This window comes from Gastrolobium bilobum, unplaced genomic scaffold, assembly GCF_033153095.1.
Source record: "Gastrolobium bilobum isolate Gb01-03AN ecotype WA unplaced genomic scaffold, APGP_CSIRO_Gbil_v1 utg16099, whole genome shotgun sequence".
Taxonomy (NCBI): domain Eukaryota; kingdom Viridiplantae; phylum Streptophyta; class Magnoliopsida; order Fabales; family Fabaceae; genus Gastrolobium; species Gastrolobium bilobum.
The window spans coordinates 27,487-50,542 of record NW_026898009.1 but is presented as its reverse complement, the minus strand read 5'-3'; the positions used below and the strand labels follow the sequence as shown (position 1 = coordinate 50,542).

Genomic DNA, 23,056 nt, shown 5'->3' with positions numbered 1-23,056 from the left:
ACTTGGATTGATGATAGATTATGAAGGGGTGTTATATAGGAATGGAAGTAAGTATTTGTATATGTTTAAAATGGAAAAAAATCCACGGTGTGGGCTTCCTTTTAATTTCGGCCTTCATAAGATTATGAGGGAATGATGTATAAAATTTTAATCCATGTAGTTGGAAGGCTTCATGTGTTGAAATAAGTGGAAAATTGATGAATGAGTAAGAATACAAAAATAAGAAAAATATTAGGGTGTCATGCCTCTAGGCTAGGCCATAATGTGCCATTGAGGGGCCTATTGTTTAAAAAAAAATTTGAGTTGGACATAATGTATAAATATGCATGTAGGTGCAAGTTGCAAAATTAAGGAAAAAAAATGGAATGAAAAGAAAGAGCACCCTTGGCCTTTCCTTTAGGAATTCAGCCTTATAGGGTAAAAATAAGGAGAATTAGATTATGTCCTATTTTATTAAAGTGTTGAGTATCCAATGTATGAAATTAATAAGATTATATAGTGAAACGGTCTAGACTTGTGTATTGGCATAGGATTGGCAAAAATACAAAGAAATGAAAAGAGGCGGTAAAATGTATGCCTTATGTGAAAACTAGGCATGATGGCATTTTATTAATTGGTATTTGTGGATTCTTGCTCTAGGTGTACCTAGGGACTAAAAAGGAATCAGAATCTCTTGAAGATATATAAGTAACTTGAGCCACAAGTAAGCTGATTGTTAAAGCTTCAAGAGGTAAGCTCTATGTTTAAGGAGTCTTTTCCTGCTTGAGTGCTCCACCATGGTTAGTGAACTATGGTTGGACTGTATGACTGTTATTTAGATGCTTTGTATAGATGCATTCATATAGAGTTATTTGATAACATGATATGTCTTGCTCTGATATGACTTCTGTAATATGATTTCTGTAACAATCTCTGGCCATTGATTGTATAGTACCCGGACGTCCGCTTTGGGGTCCTCCCTCGGGACTGATGGTGTACGCCTCTTATATGTCTGGTTCCGCTTTGGGGTCCTCCCTCGGGAACACGTGCGTTGATTTCCGCTTGGGGTCCTCCCTTGGGAATGACGGCGCACATCTCTAATATGATATGGATATATGCTCTGTTCTGTTATGATATCTGTTATATGTTGTATTCGTATACTTTGTATCTGACTTTCATGCAGGAGTGGGCCAGGGGTATGGAGAATTCTCTATAAACCTGGAGCTTATTGAGATTTGTAATCTCACCCCTCTTTGGGGACACATTTTCAGGTGCCCAGATTCCCGGTGAGTCCTCACTAGGCAGGGACACGACACGTGGCTGAGGCAGTTGACAGATCGGATTTTGAGTGGCTGTAGGCTACTACCTTTTTGGAGTGTTTGATGTATTTTAGTATTTTCGCATTTGATGGATCATGATATTGATCCTTTATTTTGTATATGGCCTGTATATGTTTTGTACACGTCTGTCGCTTTGATGCATGTACATTTGGGTATTCAGGCACGTTATGTGATGAGGTAGTATTCAGATATGTTTACCTGTTGGATTGCATGCTGTTAGATATAGTGGCACTGAGCCAAGTTATGCATGCGCCCATGGATGGGCATTTGAGTATATTTGTATAAACTGTTTATCAGGAAATGCTTCTGTGTGGGATTGGAAAATCCCCAGTTGTCCGATTTATAGAGGAAACTCTGCCCGATTTTCGTTTACGACGAATGAGAATTTAAAAATAAAAAGAAAAAAGTTAGCTCGTATTTTCAGAAGTTAAGTCTTCCGCTGTTTTCTATTTTATCATATGTATGTTAATTGAACCGGCTCGAGACGGGGACGTTACATTTATGGTATCAGAGCAGTTTCTCTAGGAGAGCCTGTGAAATATTGCATGAACTGTTCGGGTTGTTATGTTCTTGAGTTTTTCTTGGAATACTATGATATGCATGTCTGATCACCGAGTGTGAGCGTAGCTAACTCATTCCTTTGTGTGAAATATGCAGAATTATGGTTCGCCCAAGAAGGACTTCTGATCCTCCTATTGACCCGACCAATCCAATATTAGCAGATTTGGCAAGACCCCGACTTAACCAGCGGGGAAATACTTCACAGCCAGATCCAATGATAATGGCCTTAACTGAGATGCAACAAAATATGGCTGCAGCTAGGCAGCGAGAGCTTGAAGTGATGATGAAAGCAAATCAAGATCTGTTAGAGGCTAATAGGTTGGCCAATCAAGAAATGATGGCAGCAAGCAGAATGGCGAATATTGAAATGATGAGATTACTCTTGGTTGAGGTGAGGGCGGGTGGGCAAGGTCCACAGCCACAGCCTTTGCAACAGCCACAACCACAGCCACAGCTTGAGCCACAACCACAACAGCCTGTTCCTCCTCCTCAAAATCCCATTGTTGTGGAGGGTGAAGGAAATCATGATGTGAATGAAGAATCTAGTCACAGGGGTGGTGTGGCACAGCCAGCCACTAATAGAGAGCAAAGAGAAAGAATGCTAAATGCCTTCCGAAAACATGCACCACCAAATTATAAAGGAGGCATTGATCCTATTGCTGCAATTCAGTGGTTAGAAGAATTGGATCGCATTTTTACTGTCATGGAGTGTGATGATCAGCAGAAATTGTTGTATGCTTCTTATATGTTGCAGAATGATGCAGCTGATTGGTGGAGAAATACCCGTCTGCCCTTGGAATGTCAGGGTTATGCTATTACCTGGCCTTTATTTGAAAGGCAATTCTTGCTGAAATACTTTCCGGCTGAAGCCCGGATAAGGAAGAAGGGTGAATTTGAAGAACTAAAGCAGGGTCAGATGTCTATTGATGAATACTTGAATAAGTTCAATAAGCTGGCCAAATACTCTCATTTCCAGAGAGCTCCACCTACAGAGGATGACTTGATTTTTAAATTTCATAGAGGATTACATGATAACATCTCTGAAAAACTTGCAGGTGACTCATTTGATACTTTTGCTGCACTTGTTAAAAAGTGTAAAAATATTCAAGAATATTACAGAAGGAAGCATAAGGACCAATCTGCTCCTAATTCTGGTCCTAAAAACACTTCTGGGAATTCTAAAGGAAAAGGGTTGCAGGTTAGACAGTCTGATGGTAAGTTCAAAAAGGCGGGAAATTCTAAGCCTGGAAATATTAAGCCTGCTTCTCTATGTGCTACATGTGGTAAAGTTCATGCAGGGGTTTGCAGAAAAGAGCAAAGATTGTGTTACAAATGTGGCCAACCTGGGCATTTTATTAGGGACTGCCCCTTTAATGGGGGACAGGTTTCTATTATTCAGGCCACTCCGGCTCCTATTGTGGTTGAGGAACCATCTCTACCTCTCCCACCTCCAGTTGCCCGAGTATATGCAGTGACTCAGCAAGAGGCTGAGAGGTCAGCGAGTTTGGTGCGAGGTATGATTTCTATTCATGATGAAATGCTTAGTGTTTTGTTTGATTCTGGTGCCACGCATTCTTTTATTGCTGATTATGTAGCTGGAGCATTTGGTCTGCATATGATAAAAATGAAAACTCCTATGCGTATTGTTACGGCTGTGGGAAGAGTTTTTAATGAAGACTATGTTTGTGAAAATGTGAAATTCAAGTATGAAGGCAGGGAATATTCTGCCGACTTTATTGTCTTGCACCTTGCTTCTGTGAATTTAATTCTGGGGATGGATTGGTTGTCCAAGTACTGTGTGAAGATTGACTGCTGCAGTAAAACCATTTCTGTCTCATCTCATGATGAAGAAAGGGAGTCTCCTTATTTGTCTGTACTTCAGGTGGTAAAGGCCTTGAAGGAAGGAGATTCCGGGTATGTTTTATTGGGAGGTTTGGTTGGCGTCAACAAGGAGCCAATTTATGTTATTCCGATTGTCTCTGAATTTGAGGAGGTCTTTCCGGATGAAATTCTGCACTTTCCTCCAGAGAGGGAAATTGAATTTGCAATTGACTTATTGCCTGGTGTGGGACCTATCTCTCTTGCCCCATACCGGATGTCACCTCTGGAATTATCTGAATTGAAGAAGCAGATTGAAGACTTATCCAGAAAACAAAATTTATTAGGCCGAGTGTGTCTCCTTGGGGAGCCCCGGTGATCTTTGTTAAGAAGAAGGATGGGTCTATGAGATTATGTACAGACTACCGGCAGTTGAACAAGGTTACTGTTAAGAATAAGTATCCTTTGCCGCGGATAGATGATTTGTTGGATCAGTTGCGTGGTGCGACTGTATTTTCTAAGATTGATCTTCGGTCCGGGTATCATCAGATCCGGGTAAAGCCGGATGACGTTCCGAAGACAGCTTTCAGGTCCCGTTATGGGCACTATGAGTATCTGGTTATTCCTTTTGGGCTTACAAATGCACCAGCCGTTTTCATGGGTTATATGAATCGGATCTTTAAAGCCTATCTGGATCAGTTTGTGGTGGTCTTTATAGATGACATACTGATATATTCAAAGAGTAAAGAAGAGCATTCTGAGCATCTAAAGGTTGTTTTGCAGATTCTGAGAGAGCATCAGTTGTATGCTAAACCGTCAAAATGTGAATTCTGGCTTTCTGAGATACAATTTCTGGGCCATGTCATCTCATCTGAAGGAGTGGCAGTGGACCCGAGCAAGATTGAAGCAGTGGTAGAATGGGAACGTCCTAAAAATGTTACAGAGATCAGGAGTTTTCTTGGTTTGGCTGGATATTATAGGCGTTTTATTGAGGGATTCTCACGGATGGTGTTACCTTTGACACGGTTAACCCGTAAAGGGAACCCATTTGTGTGGACCCAAGAATGTGAAGTGAGCTTTCAAGAGTTAAAAAGGAAGTTGACTACAGCTCCGGCGGATCCTACAAGTAAGTTTGTGGTGTATTGTGATGCTTCTAAGTTTGGGTTACACTGTGTGTTAATGCAGTTCCGTCAGGTGGTCGCTTATGCTTCTCGGCAGTTGAAACCGCATGAGGAGAATTATCCGACACATGATCTTGAGTTGGCAGCCGTAGTGTTCGCATTGAAAATCTGGCGACACTTTCTATACGGGGCCGATTTTACTGTCTACAGTGACCACAAAAGTTTAAAGTATCTGTTTGATCAGAACGAGCTAAATATGAGGCAACGCCGATGGGTGGAATTTCTGAAGGATTATGATTTTGAATTGCAATATCACCCTGGTAAAGCCAATGTAGTAGCTGATGCTTTAAGCAGAAAGACGCTTGGTATGGCCAATTTGATGATTTCCAAGTATAACTTGATTGAGAAATTCAGGGATCTCCATATTCCTGTGAATATAGAAGATAGTCCACATTTATTGACTACTACGGTAGTCCTGAATTCATTAGTTGAGCGGAATAAAGAAGCTCAATTGCTTGATGAAGAGATTCAGTCTATGAAAGAGCAGGACTTTGTGTCCACTGATAGGTTCGGTCTTAAGTTTTACAAGGATCGGATCATTGTTCCAAAAGGTCAGATGGTAGATGAGGTATTGACTGAGGGCCACATGGGTAAGTACACTATCCATCCTGGTGCTACCAAGATGTACCAAGACTTGAAACAAAATTTCTGGTGGTCGGGAATGAAGAAAGACATTGCTCTATTTGTGAGTAAGTGTTTGACATGTCAGAAAGTTAAGATTGAACATCAGAGACCTTCTGGATTACTGCAGCCCTTGGATATTCCGGAATGGAAATGGGTCAGTATTTCTATGGATTTTGTAGTGGCATTACCGAGAACTCAGGCTGGTTTTGATTCTATCTGGGTAGTTGTTGACAGATTGACAAAGTCTGCACATTTCATACCAGTTAAAACGAGTTTCTCCACAGAGCAGTTGGCTCGGATATATGTAAGAGAGATTGTGAAACTTCATGGTGTTCCTGAAAGTATCATTAGTGATCGGGACCCTAAATTTACTTCTAGACTTTGGGATGCAGTGCAACAGGCCTTCGGTACACAGTTGAGGCTGAGCACGGCTTATCATCCCCAGACTGATGGTCAGACTGAGAGGACTATTCAGACCCTGGAGGACATGTTGAGGGCTTGTGCCTTAGAGCAGGGAAATGCATGGGATAAATATCTTCCTCTGGTGGAATTTTCCTACAATAATAGTTATCATGCCAGTTTGGGCATGGCTCCCTATGAAGCTTTGTATGGCCGTAGGTGCAGGGCGCCTACTTGTTGGGCAGAAATTGGTGAGAGGCAGTTATTTGGGCCTGATATGGTCCAAGAGACTACCGATCAAATTATGATGATTAAGGATCGATTGAAGAAAGCACAGAGTCGCCAAAAGAGTTATTATGATGCAAAGCATCGACCCCTTGAATTTTCAGAAGGGGAGCATGTATTTATCCGTTTGTCTCCGACTACGGGTGTTGGGCGTGCTCTAGGAGTGAGGAAGTTGAGTCCTAGGTTCATTGGGCCCTACCAGATTATGAAAAGGGTCGGACCTGTGGCTTATCAGCTTGCCTTACCTCCACATCTGTCAAATTTGCATAGTGTTTTTCACATCAGTCAACTTCGAAAATACGTGCCGGATGAATCCCACATTGTACAGCCGGACAATATCGAAGTAAGAAAAGACTTGAAGTTTGTTGTGGGACCGTTTAAGGTTCTAGCACGTGATGAAAAAGTGTTGAGAAACAGGAATATTCCCATGATCAAGGTACAATGGGAAGGATTGACTCCTGAGGACGCCACTTGGGAGCGGGAGAATGAAATTCTCCAGCGGTATCCTGAGTTTGACGTCAGGTATGTGTAATATTTCGTATTTGATTTTGTGGGCAAAATCCTTAAAAGGTGGGGTGAATATAATGACCCTAAATGGTAAATCTTAATTAAAGATTTAATTTAAGGATTTAAATGCCATAATTAGATTCAGTGAGTGATTCCGAGTATTTTGACTGTAATCATGACTATGTTATGAACAGTGCGTTCTGTCGGAGAATTCGCAGTCTCGTGAATTAACCGGTAGAGCTTAAAGAAGCAAAATTATTTTAGAGACATAATTTGACAAATCTGACGACAAATATGAGTTCAGAATGAAAAATTGTATAGTCTGGCACTTTCCGTGAAAATCTCGTGAATAGTGTTTCTACCGGGTATTTTGTACTGCTATTTGAGCAACCGGTAGAGTCCAGAAATAAATAATTGATGAAATAAGAATAAGAAAGTCCAATATATGCCAAGCAAGTCAATATAGACCCAAGAAAATGATAAGTTTATAAGTTTCAAATTTTATAAATAAACAAAGTACAGTTAGTGGGTTTTTGTGCATTTCGTCAAAAACGGTGCAGAAACCACACTGCAAATTATGAATAGTGCTCCTTAGAAAATAAAAGTTAATGTAAATGACTTTAAAAAAATAAAAATATATTAGTATCTTTGAGTTAGATCCGGGTTAGTTTAAGTGAAATACGCGAGAGAAAAACATCCGATTAAAATAATGCCACATGGGCTTAAAAGAACCAAACCACTCATCTCTCATTACCCAAAAAGCATTTTCTCTCTCTTCTCACCCTCCCAAACCCGTGGCTGCTTGGAGATGGAGACCTAGGGTTTTCAAATTTTCTTTCCTTCCATTCTCACTCTTTTGGTCATCAAAAGGAATTATGCCTTACATGAAAGTTATGGGAAAAAGTCCAATGAAGCTATTCCAACCATCAATTTGAGTTTTTGTTGAGAGCTGGGTGAGTTTTCCCTCCTCCCAAATCTGAGTTACTATTCATCCCAAGGAAAAAAAAGTGGAGCTTCCATGGAGTTTTGCTTGAGAGAGGTCTCCTAGGCTTTGGGTAGTTGCTTTAACGTAACAAAACTCTAACCCTATGACTTAGTCTTGTGATTTATGTTGTGAAAAATATTGTGAGCATATTTTGAGTGAGAAATAAAGTAGTTCACCACTTGGATTGATGATAGATTATGAAGGGGTGTTATATAGGAATGGAAGTAAGTATTTGTATATGTTTAAAATGGAAAAAAATCCACGGTGTGGGCTTCCTTTTAATTTCGGCCTTCATAAGATTATGAGGGAATGATGTATAAAATTTTAATCCATGTAGTTGGAAGGCTTCATGTGTTGAAATAAGTGGAAAATTGATGAATGAGTAAGAATACAAAAATAAGAAAAATATTAGGGTGTCATGCCTCTAGGCTAGGCCATAATGTGCCATTGAGGGGCCTATTGTTTAAAAAAAAATTTAATTGGACATAATGTATAAATATGCATGTAGGTGCAAGTTGCAAAATTAAGGAAAAAAAATGGAATGAAAAGAAAGAGCACCCTTGGCCTTTCCTTTAGGAATTCGGCCTTATAGGGTAAAAATAAGGAGAATTAGATTATGTCCTATTTTATTAAAGTGTTGAGTATCCAATGTATGAAATTAATAAGATTATATAGTGAAACGGTCTAGACTTGTGTATTGGCATAGGATTGGCAAAAATACAAAGAAACGAAAAGAGGCGGTAAAATGTATGTCTTATGTGAAAACTAGGCATGATGGCATTTTATTAATTGGTATTTGTGGATTCTTGCTCTAGGTGTACCTAGGGACTAAAAAGGAATCAGAATCTCTTGAAGATATATAAGTAACTTGAGCCACAAGTAAGCTGATTGTTAAAGCTTCAAGAGGTAAGCTCTATGTTTAAGGAGTCTTTTCCTGCTTGAGTGCTCCACCATGGTTAGTGAACTATGGTTGGACTGTATGACTGTTATTTAGATGCTTTGTATAGATGCATTCATATAGAGTTATTTGATAACATGATATGTCTTGCTCTGATATGACTTCTGTAATATGATTTCTGTAACAATCTCTGGCCATTGATTGTATAGTACCCGGACGTCCGCTTTGGGGTCCTCCCTCGGGACTGATGGTGTACGCCTCTGATATGTCTGGTTCCGCTTTGGGGTCCTCCCTCGGGAACACGTGCGTTGATTTCCGCTTGGGGTCCTCCCTTGGGAATGACGGCGCACATCTCTGATATGATATGGATATATGCTCTGTTCTGTTATGATATCTGTTATATGTTGTATTCGTATACTTTGTATCTGACTTTCATGCAGGAGTGAGCCAGGGGTATGGAGAATTCTCTATAAACCTGGAGCTTATTGAGATTTGTAATCTCACCCCTCTTTGGGGACACATTTTCAGGTGCCCAGATTCCCGGTGAGTCCTCACTAGGCAGGGACACGACACGTGGCTGAGGCAGTTGACAGATCGGATTTTGAGTGGCTGTAGGCTACTACCTTTTTGGAGTGTTTGATGTATTTTAGTATTTTCGCATTTGATGGATCATGATATTGATCCTTTATTTTGTATATGGCCTGTATATGTTTTGTACACGTCTGTCGCTTTGATGCATGTACATTTGGGTAGTCAGGCACGTTATGTGATGAGGTAGTATTCAGATATGTTTACCTGTTAGATTGCATGCTGTTAGATATAGTGGCACTGAGCCAAGTTATGCATGCGCCCATGGATGGGCATTTGAGTATATTTGTATAAACTGTTTATCAGGAAATGCTTCTGTGTGGGATTGGAAAATCCCCAGTTGTCCGATTTATAGAGGAAACTCTGCCCGATTTTCGTTTACGACGAATGAGAATTTAAAAATAAAAAGAAAAAAGTTAGCTCGTATTTTCAGAAGTTAAGTCTTCCGCTGTTTTCTGTTTTATCATATATATGTTAATTGAACCGGCTCGAGACGGGGACGTTACAGAGGGAGATGTTCATCACTCCATTTTCGAGTTACTATTCATCCAAGGGAAAAAGTGGAGCTTTTCATTGAGCTTTACTTAATGGATGTCATCTAGGCTTTGGGTAGTTGATTAGAGGTAACAAAACTCTAACCCTATGACTTTAGTCTTGTGATTTATGTTGTGAAATCTATGAGCATGTTGTGAGTGGGGAATAATTGATGTTAGAATGTGAAATTTATGATGAATTATTGTTGTTTAGGAAGTTATAGTGTTGAGTAAGCATCCACATGTGAAAAAAAATTGAAAAACCCTATTGCATTTTTCCTCCTAGGTTTCGGCCTTCATGGAGTGTGTAAGGGTTATTGTGAAAAAAATTATATTATGTATTGTGAAGGTATAATGTGTTGGAAATGAGCGAAATTGGATGAGTTAGTAAGAATGCCTAAGTAAAAAGGACTTGGTGTCTAAACTCAAAATAGGAATCTAGTGGAAGCATTCCTAGGTGTTTGCAAGTTGTAATGTAAGTGAAGAAAATGTATTGTAAAAGAGAAGGATCTTTGGAAATTCCCCTTATAAGATTCGATCTATAGGGTATTTAGGGATATATTTTGTACGTTTTATTTTAAATAAAATGTGTAATAACAAATTGTATAAAAGTGATGAGTTTTGAAGAAAAATAGCATGATTTGTGTTGAAAATTCCTAAGGGAATGGTTGATTAAATGAAAGAACACAACCTGTTATAAAGAGGTCTAGACTTGTGTATTGGCATAGGATTGGCAAAAATGCAAAGAAATGAAAAGAAGCAATAAAATGTATGCCTTATGTGAAAGTTAGGCATGATGGCATTTTATTAATTGGTATTTGTGGATTCTTGCTCTAGGTGTACCTAGGGACTAAAAAGGAATCAGAATCTCTTGAAGATATATAAGTAACTTGTGCAACAAGTAAGGGTATTGGTAAAGCTTCAAGAGGTAAGCTCTATGTTTAAGGGTATTTGATATGTCTGGTTCCGCTTTGGGGTCCTCCCTCGGGAACACGTGCGTTGATTTTCGCTTGGGATCCTCCCTTGGGAATGACGGCGCACATCTCTGATATGACATGGATATATGCTCTGTTCTGTTATGATATCTGTTATATGTTGTATTCGTATACTATGTATCTGACTTTCATGCAGGAGTGAGCTAAGGGTATGGAGAATTCTCTATAAACCTGGAGTTTATTGAGATTTGTAATCTCACCCCTCGTTGGGGCCATATTTTCAGGTGCCCAGATCTCCGGTGAGACCTCTCGAGTCAGGGACGCTACCCGTGGCTGAGGATTTTGGACGTATTGGATTTTGAGTAGCTGTAGGCTACTTTTATTTTGGAGTATAGTACCTTCATTTAGTATTTCCGTATTTTGTGGATCATGATGTTAGATCCTATATTTTGTATGTGGCCTGTATATGTTTTGTACATGTCTGTCAGTTTGATGCATGTACATTTGAGTATTCAGGCACGTTATATGATGATGTAGTATTCAGATAGGTTTACGTTTTGATGGCATGCTGTTAGATATAGTGGCACGGAGCCATGTTATGCATGCGCCCATGTATGGGTATTTGATTATATTTGGATACCTGGTATTTCTGAGTTGATATGTTGTATAAACTGTTTATCAGGAAATGGTTCTGAGTGGGATTGGAAAATCCCCAGTTGTCCGATTTATAGAGGAAACTCTACTCGATTTTCGTTTACGCCGAGTAAGAATTAAATTAGAAAAAGAAAAAGTTAGCTCATATTTTTGTAAGTTAAGTCTTCCGCTATTTCTGTTTATATCATGTGTATGTTAATTGAACCGGCTCGAGACGGGGATGTTACATTTATGGTATCAGAGCAATTTCTCTAGGAGAGCCTGTGAAATGTTGCATAAATTGTTCGGGTTGATATGTTGTCGATATTTTCTTGGAGTACTATGATATGCATGTCTGATCACTGAGTGTGAGCGTAGCTAACTCATTCCTTTGTGTGAAATATGCAGAATTATGGTTCGCCCAAGAAGGACTTCTGATTCTCCTATTGACCCGACAGATCCAATTTTAGCAGATTTGGCTAGACCCTGTGTTACTCAGCGGGGAAGTACTTCACAGCCTGATCCCGTGTTAACGGCCTTAACTGAGATGCAACAAAATATGGCTGCAGCTAGGCAGCGAGAGATGGAAGTAATGATGAAAGCAAATCAAGACCTGTTAGAGGCTAATAGGTTGGCCAATCAAGAAATGATGACAACAAGCAGAATGGCAAATATTGAAATGATGAGATTACTTCTAGCTGAGGTGAGGGCTGGTGGACAAGGACCACAACAGCAGCCTTTGCAACAACCACAACCACAACCACAACCACAACAGCCTGTTCCTCCTCCTCATAATCTCATTGTTGTGGAAGGTGAAGGAAATAATGATATGAATGAAGAATCTAGTCACAGGGGTGGTGTGGCACAGCCAGCCACTAATAGAGAGCAAAGAGAAAGAATGCTTAATGCCTTCCGAAAACATGCTCCACCAAATTACAAAGGAGGCATTGATCCGATTGCCGCAATTCAGTGGTTAGAGGAGTTGGATCGCATTTTTACTGTCATGGAGTGTGATGATCAGCAGAGATTGTTGTATGCTTCTTATATGCTGCAGAATGATGCAGCCGATTGGTGGAGAAATACCCGTCAGCCCTTGGAATGTCAGGGTCATGCTATTACTTGGCCTTTATTTGAAAGGCAATTCTTGCTGAAATATTTTCCGACGAAAGCTCGGATAAGAAAGAAAGGTGAATTTGAAGAATTAAAGCAGGGCCAGATGTCTATCGATGAATATATGAATAAGTTTAATAAGCCGGCCAAATACTCTCATTTACAGAGAGCTTTACCTACTGAGGATGATCTGGTGTTTAAATTTCATAGAGGACTACATGATAATATTTCTGAAAAATTTGCAGGACACACTTTTGATACTTTTGCTGAACTCGTTAAAAAGTGTAAAAACATTCAAGAGTACTATAGAAGGAAGCATAAGGACCAATCTGCTCCTAATTCTGGTCCTAAAAACACTTCTTGGAATTCTAAAGGAAAAGGGTTGCAGGTTAGACAGTCTGATGGTAAGTTCAAAAAGGCAAGAAATTCTAAGCCTGAAAATATTAAGTCTGCTTCTCTATGTGCTACATGTGGTAAAGTTCATGCTGAGGTTTGCAGAAAAGAGCAAAGACTGTGTTACAAATGTGGCCAACCTGGGCATTTTATCAAGGATTGCCTCTTTAATGGGGGACATGTTTCTACTATTCAGGCCACTTTGGCTCCTATTGTGGTTGAGGAACCATCTCTACCTCTCCCATCTCCAGTTGCCAGAGTATATGCAGTGACGCAGCAAGAGGCTGAGAGGTCAGCTAGTTTGGTACGAGGTATGATTTCTATTCGTGATGAAATGCTTAGTGTTTTATTTGATTCTGGTGCCACGCATTCTTTTATTGCTGATTATGTAGCTGAAGCATTTGGTCTGCATGTGATAAAAATGAAAACTTCTATGCGTATTGTTACGGCTGTGGGAAGAGTTTTTAATGAAGACTATGTTTGTGAAAATGTGAGATTCAAGTATGATGGCAGGGAATATTCTGCCGATTTTATCGTCTTACATCTTGCATCTGTGAATTTAATTTTGGGGATGGATTGGTTGTCTAAGTACTATGTGAAGATTGACTGCTGTAGTAAAACCATTTCTGTCTCATCTCATGATGAAGAGAGGGAGTCTCCTTATTTGTCTGTACTTCGGGTGGTAAAGGCCTTGAAGGAAAGAGATTCCGGGTATGTTTCATTGGGAGGTCTGGTTGGCGTCAACAAGGAGCCAATTTCTGTTATTCCGTTTATCTCCGAGTTTGAGGATGTCTTTCCGGATGAAATTCCGCACTTTCCTCTAGAGAGGGAAATTGAATTTGAAATTGACTTGTTACCTGGCGTGGGGCCTATCTCTCTTGCCCCATACCGGATGTCACCTCTGGAATTATCTGAATTGAATAAGCAGATTGAAGACTTGTCCAGTAAAAATTTTATCAGACCGAATGTGTCTCCTTGGGGAGCACCGGTGATCTTTGTTAAGAAGAAGGATGGGTCTATGAGATTATGTACAGACTACCGGCAGTTGAATAAGGTTACTGTTAAGAATAAGTATCCTTTGCCGCGTATAGATGATTTGTTGGATCAGTTGCGTGGTGCGACTGTATTTTCTAAGATTGATCTCTGGTCCGAGTATCATCAGATCCGGGTAAAGCCAGATGACGTTCCGAAGACAGCTTTCAGGTCCTGATATGGGCACTATGAGTATCTGGTTATTCCATTTGGGCTTACAAATGCACTAGCCGTTTTCATGAGTTATATGAATCGGATCTTTAAAGCCTATCTGGATCAGTTTGTGGTTGTCTTTATTGATGACATATTGATATATTCAAAGAGTAAAGAAGAGCATTCTGAGCTTCTAAAGGTTGTTTTGCAGATTCTGAGAGAGCATCAGTTGTATGCTAAACCGTCAAAGTGTGAATTCTGGCTTTCTGAGATACAATTTCTGGGCCATGTCATCTCATCTGAAGGAGTGGCAGTGGACCCGAGTAAGATTGAAGCAGGGTTAGAATGGGAACGTCCTAAAATTATTACAGAGATCAGGAGTTTTCTTGGTTTGGCTGGGTATTATAGGCGTTTTATTGAGGGATTCTCACGGATGGTATTACCTTTGACACGGTTAACCCGTAAAGGCAACCCATTTGTGTGGACCCAAGAATGTGAAGTGAGCTTTCAAGAGTTAAAAAGGAAGTTGACTACAGCTCCGGTATTGATATTGCCGGATCCTACCAGTAAATTTGTGGTGTATTGTGATGCTTCTAAGTTTGGGTTAGGCTGTGTTTTAATGCAGTTTCGTCAGGTGGTTGCTTATGCTTCTCGGCAGTTAAAACCGTATGAGGAGAACTATCCGACACACGATCTTGAGTTGGCAGCCGTAGTGTTCGCATTGAAAATCTGGCGACACTTTCTATACGGGGCCGATTTCATTGTCTACAGTGTCCACAAAAGTTTGAAGTATCTGTTTGATCAGAAAGAATTGAATATGAGGCAACGCCGATGGGTTGAATTCCTGAAGGATTATGATTTTGAATTGCAATATCACCCCGGTAAGGCCAATGTAGTAGCAGATGCTTTAAGCAGAAAGGCGCTTGGTATGGCCAATTTGATGATTTTTGAGTATAATTTGATTGAGAAATTCAGGGATCTCCGCAGTCCTGTGAATACAGAGGATATCCCGCATTTTTTGACTACTACGGTAGTCCTGAACTCATTATTTGAGCGGATTAAAGAAGCTCAATTGCTTGACGAAGAGATTTAGTCTATGAAAGAGCAGGACTTTGTGTCCACGTATAGGTTCGGTCTTAAGTTTTACAAAGATTGGATCATTGTTCCGAAGGGTCAAATGGTAGATGAGGTATTGGCTGAGGGCCATATGGGTAAGTACACTATCCATCCTGGTGCTACCAAGATGTACCAAGACTTAAAATGAAATTTCTGGTGGTCGGGAATGAAGAAATACATTGCTCTGTTTGTGAGTAAGTGTTTGACATGTCAGAAAGTTAAGATTGAGCATCAGAGACCTTCTGGATTACTGCAGCCCTTAGATATTCCGGAATTGAAATGGGTCAGTATTTCTATGGATTTTTTAGTTGCATTACCGAGAACTCAGGCTGGTTTTGATTCTATCTGGGTAGTTGTTGACAGATTGACAAAGTCTGCACATTTCATACCAGTCAAAACGAGTTTCTCTACAGACAGTTGGCTCGGGTGTATGTAAGGGAGATTGTGAAACTGCATGGTGTTCCTGAAAGTATCATTAGTGATCGGGACCCTAAATTTACTTCTCGACTTTGGGATGCAATGCAACAGGTGTTCGGTACGCAGCTTAGGCTGAGTACGGCTTATCACCCCCAGACTGATGGTCAGACTGAAAGGACTATTCAGACCCTGGAGGACATGTTGAGGGCTTGTGCCCTAGAATAGGGAAATGCATGGGATAAGTATCTTCTTCTGGTGGAATTTTCCTATAATAATAGTTATCATGCCAGTTTGGGCATGGCTCCCTATGAAGCTTTGTATGGCCGTAGGTGCAGGGCGCCTACGTGTTGGTCAGAAATTGGTGAGAGGCAGTTATTTGGGCCTGGTATGGTCCAAGAGACTACCGATCAAATTATGATGATTAAGGATCGATTGAAGAAAGCACAGAGCCGCCAAAAGAGTTATTATGATGCAAAACATTGACCCCTTGAATTTTCAGAAGGGGATCATGTATTTATCTGTTTGTCTCCGACTACGGGTGTTGGGCGTGCTCTCGGAGTGAGGAAGTTGAGTCCTAGGTTCATTGGGCCTTACCAGATTATAAAGAGGGTCGGACCTGTGGCTTACCAGCTTGCCTTACCTCCACACCTGTCAAATCTGCATAGTGTATTTCACATCAGTCAACTTCGAAAATACGTGCCGGATGCATCCCACATTGTACAACCGGACAATATCGAAGTAAGGAAAGACTTAAAGTTTGTTGTGGGACCATTGAAGGTTCTAGCACGTGATTAAAAAGTATTGAGAAACAGGACTATTCCCATGATCAAGGTACAATGGGAAGGATTGACTCCTGAGGACGCTACTTGGGAGCGGGAGAATGAGATTCTCCAGCAGTATCCTGAGTTTGACGTCAGGTATGTATGATATTTCGTATTTGATTTTGTTGGCAAAATCCTTAAAAGGTGGGGTGAATATAATGACCCTATATGGTAAATCTTAATTAGAGATTTAATTTAAGGATTTAAATGCCATAATTAGATTCAGTGAGTGATTTCGAGTATTTTGACTGTAATCATGACTATGTTATGAACAGTGCGTTCTGTCGGAGAATTCGCAGTCTTGTGAATTAACCGGTAGAGCTTAAATAAGCAAAAATGATTTTAGAGAAATAATTTGACAATTCTGACTCCATATATGAGTTCAGAATGAAAAATTGTATAGTCTGGCACTTTCCGTGAAAATCTCGTGAATAGTATTTCTACCGGGTATTTTGTACCGCTGTTTAAGCAACCGGTAGAGTCCAGAAACAAATAATTGATGACGTAAGAATAAGAAAGTCCAATATATGCCAAGCAAGTCAATATAGGCCCAAGAAAATGATAAGTTTATAAGTGTTAAGTTTTAGAAATAAATAAAGTACAGTTAATGGTTCACAATGCATTTCGTTAAAAACGGTGCAAAAACCATACTGTGAATTATAAATATTGTTCCTCAGAAAATAAAAGTAATGTAAGTGACTTTAGAAAAATAAAAATATATTTGTAGCTTTGAGTAGTTCCGGGTTAGTTTAAGTGAAAATACGCGAAAGAAAAATACCCGGGTAAAAGCCACATATGCTATAAAACATAAGTGACTTATGAGATCACTATTCACTCAAAGAAAAACACTCTTTTCTCTCTCCTTGGGGCCGAGCAGCAGCTATGGAAAGGGGGCAAGGGTTTTGGTTTTTGCTTCTTTGATTTCTCCTCCAATATTCCACCAAATCTTTCACCCAATATACCAATCTCATAGGAAATCATCCAAGGAAGCTATTCCACCCCTCCATTTGAGCTGATTTCGTTTGTGGAGGGAGATGTTCATCACTCCATTTTTGAGTTACTATTCATCCAAGGGAAAAGTGGAGCTTTTCATTGAGCTTTACTTAATGGATGTCATCTAGGCTTTGGGTAGTTGATTAGAGGTAACAAAACTCTAACCCTATGACTTTAGTCTTGTGATTTATGTTGTGAAATCTATGAGCATGTTGTGAGTGGGGAATAATTGATGTTAGAATGTGAAATTTATGATGAATTATTGTTGTTTAGGAAGTTATAGTGTTGAGTAAGCATCCACATGTGAAAAAAAATTGAAAAGCCCTATTGCATTTTTCCTCCTAGGTTTCGGCCTTCATGGAGTGTGTAAGGGTTATTGTGAAAAAAATTATATTATGTATTGTGAAGGTATAATGTGTTGGAAATGAGTGAAATTGGATGAGTTAGTAAGAATGCCTAAGTAAAAAGGACTTGGTGTCTAAACTCAAAATAGGAATCTAGTGGAAGCATTCCTAGGTGTTTGCAAGTTGTAATGTAAGAGAAGAAAATGTATTGTAAAAGAGAAGGATCTTTGGAAATTCCCCTTATAAGATTCGATCTATAGGGTATTTAGGGATATATTTTGTACGTTTTATTTTAAATAAAATGTGTAATAATAAATTGTAAAGAAAAATAGCATGATTTATATTGAAAATTCCTAAGGGAATGGTTGATTAAATTAAAGAACACCAACGGTTATAAAGAGGTCTAGACTTGTGTATTGGCATAGGATTGGCAAAAATGCAAAGAAATGAAAAGAAGCGATAAAATGTATGCCTTATGTGAAAGTTAGGCATGATGGCATTTTATTAATTGGTATTTGTGGATTCTTGCTCTAGGTGTACCTAGGGACTAAAAAGGAATCAGAATCTCTTGAAGATATATAAGTAACTTGTGCAACAAGTAAGGGTATTGGTAAAGCTTCAAGAGGTAAGCTCTATGTTTAAGGAGTCTTTTCCTGCTTGAGTGCTCCACCATGGTTAGTGAACTATGGTTGGACTGTATGACTGTTACTTAGATGCTTTGTATAGATGCATTCATATAGAGTTATTTGATAACATGATATGTTTTGCTCTAATATGACTTTTGTAATATGATTTCTGTAACAATCTCTGGCCATTGATTGTATAGTACCCGGATGTCCGCTTTGGGGTCCTCCCTCGGGACTGATGGTGTACGCCTTTGATATGTCTGGTTCCGCTTTGGGGTCCTCCCTCGGGAACACGTGCGTTGATTTCCGCTTGGGGTCCTCCCTTGGGAATGACGGCGCACATCTTTGATATGACATGGATATATACTCTGTTCTGTTATGATATCTGTTATATGTTGTATTCGTATACTCTGTATCTGACTTTCATGCAGGAGTGAGCCAAGGGTATGGAGAATTCTCTATAAACCTGGAGTTTATTGAGATTTGTAATCTCACCCCTCGTTGGGGCCATATTTTCAGGTGCCCAGATCCCCGGTAAGACCTCTCGAGTCAGGGACGCTACCCGTGGCTGAGGATTTTGGACGTATTGGATTTTGAGTAGCTGTAGGCTACTTTTATTTTGGAGTATAGTACCTTCATTTAGTATTTCCGTATTTTGTGGATCATGATGTTAGATCCTATATGTTGTATGTGGCCTGTATATGTTTTGTACATGTATGTCAGTTTGATGCATGCACATTTGAGTATTCAGGCACGTTATATGATGATGTAGTATTCAGATAGGTTTACATTTTGATGGCATGCTGTTAGATATAGTGGCACGGAGCCATGTTATGCATGCGCCCATGTATGGGTATTTGATTATATTTGGATACCTGGTATTTCTGAGTTGATATGTTGTATAAACTGTTTATCAGGAAATGGTTCTGAGTGGGATTGGAAAATCCCCAGTTGTCCGATTTATAGAGGAAACTCTGCTCGATTTTCGTTTACGCCGAGTAAGAATTAAATTAGAAAAAGAAAAAGTTAGCTCATATTTTTGTAAGTTAAGTCTTCCGCTGTTTCTGTTTATATCATGTGTATGTTAATTGAACCGGCTCGAGACGGGGATGTTACATCAGGAGCCGCTCCTTGTCCGTGCCTCTTTGCACCGGCGATCACTCCCCGCCCTCGTCAGCGCTCGGGATGTTACATGCCCACCAGCTTCCGCCTGGTCCGTCCTCGAACCACACCGTACTAGATGAGAGGCCTTGCTCTGATACCACTTGTAACGCCTTGCAACTTGCAAGGATCAACGACTGTCCCCACACACTAACACGAGACTTTTCAGCGTGCTTTGTCCTCACTCGGAAACTTCCCGGGAAAACTTCCCAGGAGGTCACCCATCCCTGAATTGCTCCAAGTCAAGCACGCTTAACTGTGGAGTTCTTCCGATCCGGGCTACCGAAAAGTAGATGCATCTTGTTAGTATACGTAGTACCAATTAATTCTTATAAGCTATTCTAAACTGTGCAGTTTTACACCTGCACAGTCTTTGGAATCCCTCTATTTCGGGTGTCGATTCGATTCGATTCATTCATGCATGTAACCCCACGCTGGAAGCCTGTCAGGAGCCGCTCCTTGTCCGTGCCTCTTTGCACCGGCGATCACTCCCCGCCCTCGTCAGCGCTCAGGATGTTACATTTTATATAAAAAAATGTTTATTTGCCTGGTTGGTCTGAATTTTGTCAAGCATGACAGAATATTCATGGCACCAATCCTTGGCCCTTGGGTATGTCTGAGATGTTCATAAACGTTTATTAGTTGCATAATAATTTGGCAGAATTAGTCCCATCAAAGTATGATGCTAATGATTCATAAAGAGGATTGTGAATATCCAACTCTTTTTTATTACAAAGTACAAATATTTTGCCAAACCACAAAGTATGTCCTTAATGGCAACATATGCTAAGGACTTATTAAGGAGTTCAAATTCAATACTATGCAAACATTCTAAGTGTCTATATCTGGGTGCACACTATTTAAAAATTGAATAAATTTGAATTTCATCTTTGAATAAGATCTCTATACTTGACAAAAGTAATGAATAATTAAGCGTAGACTTGTGGATTCTCCAGCAGATAGGCTTCAACAACTCTGTAGATTCCAATGGAGCTTTCTCTTCCTTCCTTTAACTCTTCCTCTTTGACTTCAAACTCACCAATGGCATTGTATTTGCTTGTCATTTTACAAAGGCAACCTCCATCACTAGTGGCCTCAAACTTAACCTCGTAAGCTATAGACTCAAGCTTGTTGCCCAATGGATCCCCTTCAATCATAGTGTATTTGCATGCCAAGTTGTCATTATCAAGCTCATCAATCCTGTTTTTCAGATATTTGAAGGGGCTAGCTGCATAAAAGAAACATATAAGAACTTCAAGAAATATAGAGAAGTAAATCATTTCATTTCACTTTGTCAAAGTCTTTTTGCTAACCTTCAGCAAAGTTAACTTGTTCAATGCTTCCAGCTTCTCCATCTCCCTGGATTAAGTTGACATCTTTAATAAACTGTGGTAAGAGCTTCGGAAGCAAAGTTCTGGAGTCTGTGATCAGGGCCTTGAACATGCGTGATGGAGCAATAGGGGACAAATAATCATGTGTAAAAGTTGTAACTCCCATGGTGAATTTTGTAGATTGAAGAAATCACAGAAAATCAAGGTTGTGAAAGTTGGATCCTGATGGAGAGCACTTTATTGTATTATAGGTCCAGTGGTTCTATTTGTAGTAGGTTTCATAGGAATGACCCATTTGATGGAAACTGAAAATTTTTATAATTGCGGCTTAAAAATTGGACATTTTTTTGGTAGTTAAGAATGGGAATTTTTTATTTGAAGACGTTCAATGTTAGTGGCTGGTGAGTGAATTTTTTATATCATGTTTCCAAATAATTGTATTAATAAATCTTATGCAAACATGGGCGGCTATTGGTAGAATCAGTTCATTTGCCAACATTATAGACTTGAATTCATACAAGTGATAATAGTGCGTTACCTACCTCGTGTATAGTTTGAATCAGAAGGTGTCATTCTCCATTTTCTAGCCATCATTTACACTGAGGCAATTAACCAAAGAGCAGCAGCTACAGAGGAACCAAAATAAATAAATGTAGCAAACAACTTAAGTTCTAATTGAATAGAAGTTACATAACCGGGGCAATTAGTTAATTTTACTTTTGTGAGAAAAAAGAAGTTTGCATAAGAGTAATGATTGTGAGCCACAAAACTAATTAACTAACACAAAAAAAACACGCCCTTTGCAGGCTATTGGATGTGGCACATAATGTTAGGCATTTAACTAGCACGTACAAAAAAAGGAGATCATTTTACCATATTAATTGAAACAATTTTTGAATTGACTGATATATGAAGTTTGGTAAAACAAAGTAACTCTTCTTGCTCCCTTTAAAATATAACAAACATCTTACTTTTGACTGGACTATAAGATTAAGAATGATGATAATGTCAACATGAAGTGTTTTCAAAACAATGTTCACGTGTCATAAATATAGAAATTCTTCGCAACTGTAGGTTTGTTGAACTGAGAATTTTTGGAATTTTCCAGCGGGCAGGGTTAACAAGGCACTTCTTATGCATGTGCGGCAATTGATGTATTAGTATATAATTTATAAATCAGACCTTAAACCATTTTAAAGTTGAACATAGGCCCAAGAAAAGATGGACTTAAAGCTCATCACTATGCACAATACAAAAAACCCACAATTAGGATGAATCATTTCATGTTGTCGCATAAAATCAATATTAGCCAGTCATCAGTGAATGTACTCACTTGATTGATGTGCACAAAATAACCATTCTCACTTGGCACAAAAACAATTTCATTTTATTTTGAATTAAGTGCCACTGACAAACATAAGAAGTGTGCTAACATTTGAGGAACCCGAATTTCAAACATTTCAGACCCTTATTATCAAACAAAAGCCAACCATCAAACAAACTTGTGAGACAGACAGGGGCATCAACTAGATACTAGTTAATGATTCAAGCATACACATGAGGGTTCTGCAGGAGATAGGTTTCCACAACTTTGTAAATGCCCAAGACCTTCTCTTTGCCAACCTTAATTTCCTCTTCATTGAGCTCAATATCATCTTTAGAATAATACTTGTTTGTTATCTTATTTATGCTACCACCATCAGGTGTAGCCTCAAACTTAATCTCATGAGCAATGGATGCGAACTTGTCCTTTAATGCTTCACCTTCAATCAATGTGTAATTGTAAGTAAATGTATCCTCGTTCATCTGATCAACCCGGTTCTTAACAATTTTCACTTGGCCACCTGCAAGAAAACCATGCCATGTTAAAACTTCAAACTCACTATTATACTAATAAATGAGATGCTATTTCAGCAAATTTTGCTGAAGTATGTGCTAGAAAGTTATATGCCTTCAACAAAGTTATATTGCTTGATGCTTCCAGCCCCGCCATCGCCTTGTATGAGTTCAATGCTCTTCACAGCCTGTGGCAAAAGCTTTGGAATGAGGTTGTGAGCATCAAGAACCAAGGCCTTGAACAACCTTGTTGGAGAGATTGGGGATGGATACTCATTTGTGTCAGTGTAAACACCCATGTTAGAAAGTGATATTAGGACACCACTGCCAAGGAACTAGAATTGAAGTGTTTGGTGAACTTGGCAAGGATGAGATGCTGAGAAACTGTTATTTATAATGTCCAAGTTCAGACCCCTTTGTTTGCTTTTCTTTGTCTTCAGGTGCTTTGCTAAATTCC

At 39.4% G+C, this 23,056-nt stretch overlaps 2 protein-coding genes and 1 long non-coding RNA gene across 3 annotated transcripts; 1 reads left to right on the top strand and 2 right to left on the bottom strand.

The window, feature by feature from the left end:
- The first annotated feature begins 655 nt into the window (after positions 1 to 655).
- On the top strand, positions 656 to 1,510 carry LOC133312168 (uncharacterized). The gene is made up of 2 exons (XR_009751645.1): positions 656 to 730; positions 1,251 to 1,510. It is a non-coding gene; the product is annotated as an uncharacterized LOC133312168 (long non-coding RNA).
- Positions 1,511 to 20,361: 18,851 nt separating this feature from the next.
- LOC133312198 (pathogenesis-related protein STH-2-like) lies at positions 20,362 to 20,929 on the bottom strand. The gene is made up of 2 exons (XM_061513365.1): positions 20,746 to 20,929; positions 20,362 to 20,660 (listed from the first exon to the last, which is right to left on the bottom strand). The coding sequence occupies exons 1-2, from the start codon at positions 20,927 to 20,929 to the stop codon at positions 20,362 to 20,364; spliced, it is 483 nt and encodes a 160-aa protein (XP_061369349.1).
- A 1,379-nt stretch (positions 20,930 to 22,308) lies between these two features.
- LOC133312185 (major allergen Pru ar 1-like) lies at positions 22,309 to 22,898 on the bottom strand. The gene is made up of 2 exons (XM_061513341.1): positions 22,715 to 22,898; positions 22,309 to 22,607 (listed from the first exon to the last, which is right to left on the bottom strand). Exons 1-2 carry the CDS (start codon positions 22,896 to 22,898, stop codon positions 22,309 to 22,311), a joined length of 483 nt encoding a protein of 160 aa, XP_061369325.1.
- Between the last annotated feature and the right edge of the window lie 158 nt (positions 22,899 to 23,056).

Bases quoted from the DNA above. Each gene is read 5' to 3' on its own strand.
- LOC133312185 (XM_061513341.1), bottom strand. From the start codon at position 22,898: ATGGGTGTTTACACTGACACAAATGAGTATCCATCCCCAATCTCTCCA. The intron at 22,608-22,714 runs GCATATAACTTT...GTTTTCTTGCAG, and splicing joins GCAATATAACTTTGTTGAAG to GTGGCCAAGTGAAAATTGTT.
- LOC133312198 (XM_061513365.1), bottom strand. From the start codon at position 20,929: ATGGGAGTTACAACTTTTACACATGATTATTTGTCCCCTATTGCTCCA. The intron at 20,661-20,745 runs GTTAGCAAAAAG...TCTTTTATGCAG, and splicing joins ACAAGTTAACTTTGCTGAAG to CTAGCCCCTTCAAATATCTG.